Source organism: Antrostomus carolinensis, unplaced genomic scaffold (assembly GCF_000700745.2).
Source record: "Antrostomus carolinensis isolate BGI_N321 unplaced genomic scaffold, ASM70074v2 scaffold28815, whole genome shotgun sequence".
In the NCBI taxonomy this organism is placed as follows: Eukaryota; Metazoa; Chordata; class Aves; order Caprimulgiformes; family Caprimulgidae; genus Antrostomus; species Antrostomus carolinensis.
In genome coordinates this window covers 11766-16059 of record NW_010314737.1, presented here as the reverse complement: position 1 = coordinate 16059, position 4294 = coordinate 11766, and the positions used below count along the sequence as shown (strand labels likewise).

Sequence of the window (4294 nt, the reverse complement as noted above, 5' to 3'; positions counted from 1 at the left end):
ATGCCTTCGCACAGTCGTGCACTGCTCAGTGTGAAACTACAGTCCTACAAAGCTGCAAATCACAGGGAGGACACTGCACAGGATTTAAGCAGGTAAAAAGCATTACGGAGTTCAGGACTCTGGTTACACATTCATCCCCAAAAGAGAGCCAGGCTGCAGCACCTGAAGTTACCTGGAGGGGCAAGGGACAAGTACTGAGTCACTTCCCATCCTAGATTTTACCCATCCAATTAATGGTTCACCTGAAGCTGAATGGCATGGAAGAACCATGGCTACAAAACAACCCCATCACCACCTCTCCCTCCTTAATGCTCTCCCCCATCTTTCTTCATCCCAGTGGAAGAGGGATCTTCAACCCAGTCTTGCTGCCTTGCCTCCTGCCACTCCTTCCTCTGCTGATTCTCCTCTCTAATTACTCCTCCACCAGAGGTGGCCTCCCTCACCTAACCCAAACACACACCTCAGCCCACAGTGCCCTTACTTTTCTACTCTATTTATGCATAATATGCCTAGTGTAAGAACCGCGTTCCCTGAACACCCCTCCTGCCTCCCTCCTATCTGATGTATTTAAGAAGACCCACTCAATTCCCTTGCCAGGCCCAACCCACCCTGCCTGTCATCCATCACTCCCACTTCTGTGCAGCATGACACCAGCCCTTGCCACCTGCTCGTTTGATTTTTATTTTTGTGGTAACGTTTGTGCTTTGAAAACACCCTCCATACAACTGCACAACCCTCCTCCAAATTCACCTCCACTTGGCAAGAGTAAGAGCATCCTGGGCAGAGAGCACTGCCTAATGCTGACCCATCCCTTCTCAGTATCCGCGGTATTCATGTTTTGGCCTCCTCCCTTTGCTTGTAACCATGTACTGCCCCTAACTCTTACACAAAATCTCTCAGCTGCGGTGCAGGCACTGCTGCCCTGTCCTGCCTGGGCAGTGCCTAGCCTGCTGGCATCGGGTGAGGGCTGAAACCAAAACTCAGGGATTTGGAAAACAGAACTAGCCAGGGTTCTGCCTCTCCTGGCCACGAGCTGGCCGCAGCCCTTCGCCGCCGGCTGTCCTGCAGTGCCCTCTGCTGAGCCAGAAACATCTGCTCCTCTCGGGTCTCCATGCTGCTGCTTTCTGTAGTATCGACAGATAGTTCTCCGTTGCTCTTTGCCCTAATGTGGCAGAACCACAAGGTCCAGTTCACTCCCCCGATCTCAGCAGGCAGCGCCCAGGAAGAGCCATCTGCCATATGATATGGCGTTTTACCCTTTGCTGTCCCCCAGTTTCTGGGTACAATGTTTTCGTACCCAGTTGTTCCCAGCACCCAGGGGCTAATAAAGTAGAAAAGGCAAATAGGCAAGGTCCAGCCTTTTGCACTTGAAAAGCCTCGTCACAGAGACCTCCCTGCTCAGCTCAAGGCCCAGGCATGGCAGGCACAGCCACCACTGCCTGTGAGTGGAAGGATGAATTTAGGGACAGAGTGCTGCTTCCTCCATACCTGTGAGCAATCGTCAAAACAGTTTTGTCAGCAAAGCGCTGGCGGATGGTCTGCTGCAGCAGCTGGTCTGTCTTCTGATCCACGCTGGCTGTGGCCTCATCGATGCACAGCACCTGCCAGGGACAGAGAATGAAGGGAGCTCCCAAGAACTACAGAGGAGACCCCAATCCCTGCCCAGGGACAGCCCGAGAAGGTAACACAGGTTGTCTGTTCCCACTACACCCCAGCTCTGGAGCACGACCATCAGCAGTTCACCTTCCCCCTTGCTCCAACAGAGGCAGGGCACTCACCTTGGCCTGCGTCAGGAGGGCTCTTGCCAGACACATCAGCTGCCTCTGTCCCACGGACAGACTCCTTCCTCTCTCTCCCACCTCGCTGTCCAATCCACCTGCAGGGGTCAAGCTCAGCAGTCACCTCACCAGGCTCAGCACAGGGCCCCACATGGCTCCCCCAGGTTTTCCCAGTAGCACTCAAAATCCCAATCCTGCTCAGGTCCAAGCCTTGGGAATCGGAGCCTTTACACTCAGACACAAGCAACACCTGGCACAGATGCCATGCTTCCCTGGAACTAGGGGCTGGCTTATCTCTCAGGCTCTGCTCTAACATCCACTGGGGCCTGGTCTCATCAGCAAGATCCTGCCACCCAATCCATCACCTGCCAGTCCCTTGCCACTAAATCTCAGGGAACGCCACCGGGTCTCACTGACCTGTTCCCACCCCAGTCCTAGTGTGGCTGCACCTAACCAGTTCCCTACTGCACTCACCTGGCCCCTTTCCTCAGCTCCCTGACTGAGCTGAGGCCTCCTCTCCTCTCCCAGTACCAGGGCTCACCAGCTGCTTCTTACTGGGTTCAGACTCACCCATCTGAGCAATGGCATCCCGCAGGTGGCACTGCTCTAGCACTTCATGGAGCTCAGCATCCGTCCGTTTTCCTTGGGGGTCCAGGTTCTCTCGGATTGACCCACTGAACAAAAATGGATCCTGGGGGATGATGGCCAGCCTGGATCTGCAAGCAAAGGACAGCTGAAGGCTCATAGGGTGGGTTCTTCAGAAAAGCAAAGGCCTGTTTTGTTTTTTTTTTTCCTGGGGTGAGGTGTCTTAGCTTGCTGCATGTCTTAGAGGCACAGAGACATACATCACATCAGCCTGGTTTCTTTAGCACAGCTGTTCAAAACAACTACTCACAAGAAGCTGCCACAATCAGGCAAGAGGGTGCCATGACAGTAAGTCCTTTCCTCCTCACTCTTCACTTTGGCATCCAAACACTGACTGCTCTCAGCCTCAAGGCCACCCCAGCCACCCTCCACTCTGCTCAGCCCTCTGTACCTCAGCTCCTCCAAGCCCACCAGCTGGCTGTCAACACCATCCAAGAGAATCCGTCCTGATTTCAGCTCCAGCATGCGGAAAAGGGCCAAGAAAAGGGTGGATTTTCCAGATCCTGTGCGACCCACAATCCCGACCTTTTCTCCAGGGTAAACAGTGAAGCTCACACCATCAAGTGCATTGGGCAGGCCTGCTCGGTAGGCCAGGACCACCTGCTGGAACTCCACAAGCCCCTGGCTTGGCCAGTCAGCAGCAACCTAAGATGAATACCAGAGTGAGACAGAGTATGACCATGACCCACTGTCACCTTCAGCCTTTCCTCACCACAGGCCAAGCCCCATCCATCCCTTTGGCTTCTGAGCAGACCCAGTGCACAGCCCAGCTCCATCTCTGCCCCTGCTCCTAGGTTTGTTTTTCTCTCTCAGTTTGGACCTTGCACCTGTTCTGCTTTCTTACTCCTTCCCATCATTCCAGCCTTCACCAGCTCTTGCCAGAGATGTACTGGTAAAGGACGAATGATCAGGTTGGTTTCTGTGGGTGAGGGCCCTTAACCCATTCACTGGAACCCTGTGATCTCCCCAGGAGGGAAGTGCAGAGCACAGAACCAGAAGATGGGCCAGTCCCTGAGAACATGTTTGAGTTTTTACCTGGACTAGTTTACCCTGGGGCTCCGTGGGGATGTCTGTGGTGTATTCCTCTGTCCGCTCCACACTCACCATCATGGTCTCTGTCTGAGTGAAGCTGGAAATGACGCCTGAGAGCAGGTTTGTGACAGACAAGGCATACGAGAGCGCTAGGCCCACAAGTCCTGTGAGGGCAAAAGCATAAGCAAGCGTGTCACTGGCAGGGAAGGAGCTGGGTTCTTGGTGTCAGGACAAAGAAACAAGGGAGAAGTCAGCACTCTGGAGTCTGGGATCCCACTCAAGGATGGGGTACACAGGAGGAGGGACAGAAGCTGAAGCACCACAGTGGGTGACTTGTAGAGGGACAGGAAGCAGGAGCTCTGTGTAGGAAGATGTGCAGCTCTGGGCTAGGAGCAGATGAACCCCTGGGCCACAACCTAGGGGTGAGCACAGAACAGCCCCTGACAGCCTACCTGGATTTCCCAGTTGCTTCTGGTGCTGGATGATGGCAATTCCTGCAATAGCAGTAACCACAGCGACCCCAATCATCTGCAAGCGGATGTCCAGCCACTGCATCGCTGTGTTGCTGGCAAAGAGGCAGCGCTGGTTCCGCTCTAGGTACAGCTGATTCTCCAACTCAAACCTGGCAGGCACACAGCCCCTGACAGCCTACCTGGATTTCCCAGTTGCTTCTGGTGCTGGATGATGGCAATTCCTGCAATAGCAGTAACCACAGCGACCCCAATCATCTGCAAGCGGATGTCCAGCCACTGCATCGCTGTGTTGCTGGCAAAGAGGCAGCGCTGGTTCCGCTCTAGGTACAGCTGATTCTCCAACTCAAACCTGGCAGGCACACAAAA

General features: G+C 54.3%; 1 protein-coding gene across 1 annotated transcript in view; it reads right to left on the bottom strand.

The window, feature by feature from the left end:
• Positions 1-4294, bottom strand: part of ABCC10 (ATP binding cassette subfamily C member 10) — a 16549-nt gene that overhangs the window by 1070 nt on the left and 11185 nt on the right. The window contains exons 16-21 of the mRNA XM_010167747.2: positions 4108-4277; positions 3459-3619; positions 2815-3068; positions 2349-2494; positions 1779-1876; positions 1489-1601 (exon numbers count right to left, since the gene is read on the bottom strand). Coding sequence (XP_010166049.1) covers positions 1489-1601; positions 1779-1876; positions 2349-2494; positions 2815-3068; positions 3459-3619; positions 4108-4277 — 942 coding nt within the window. The remainder of the gene's footprint in view (positions 1-1488; positions 1602-1778; positions 1877-2348; positions 2495-2814; positions 3069-3458; positions 3620-4107; positions 4278-4294) is intronic.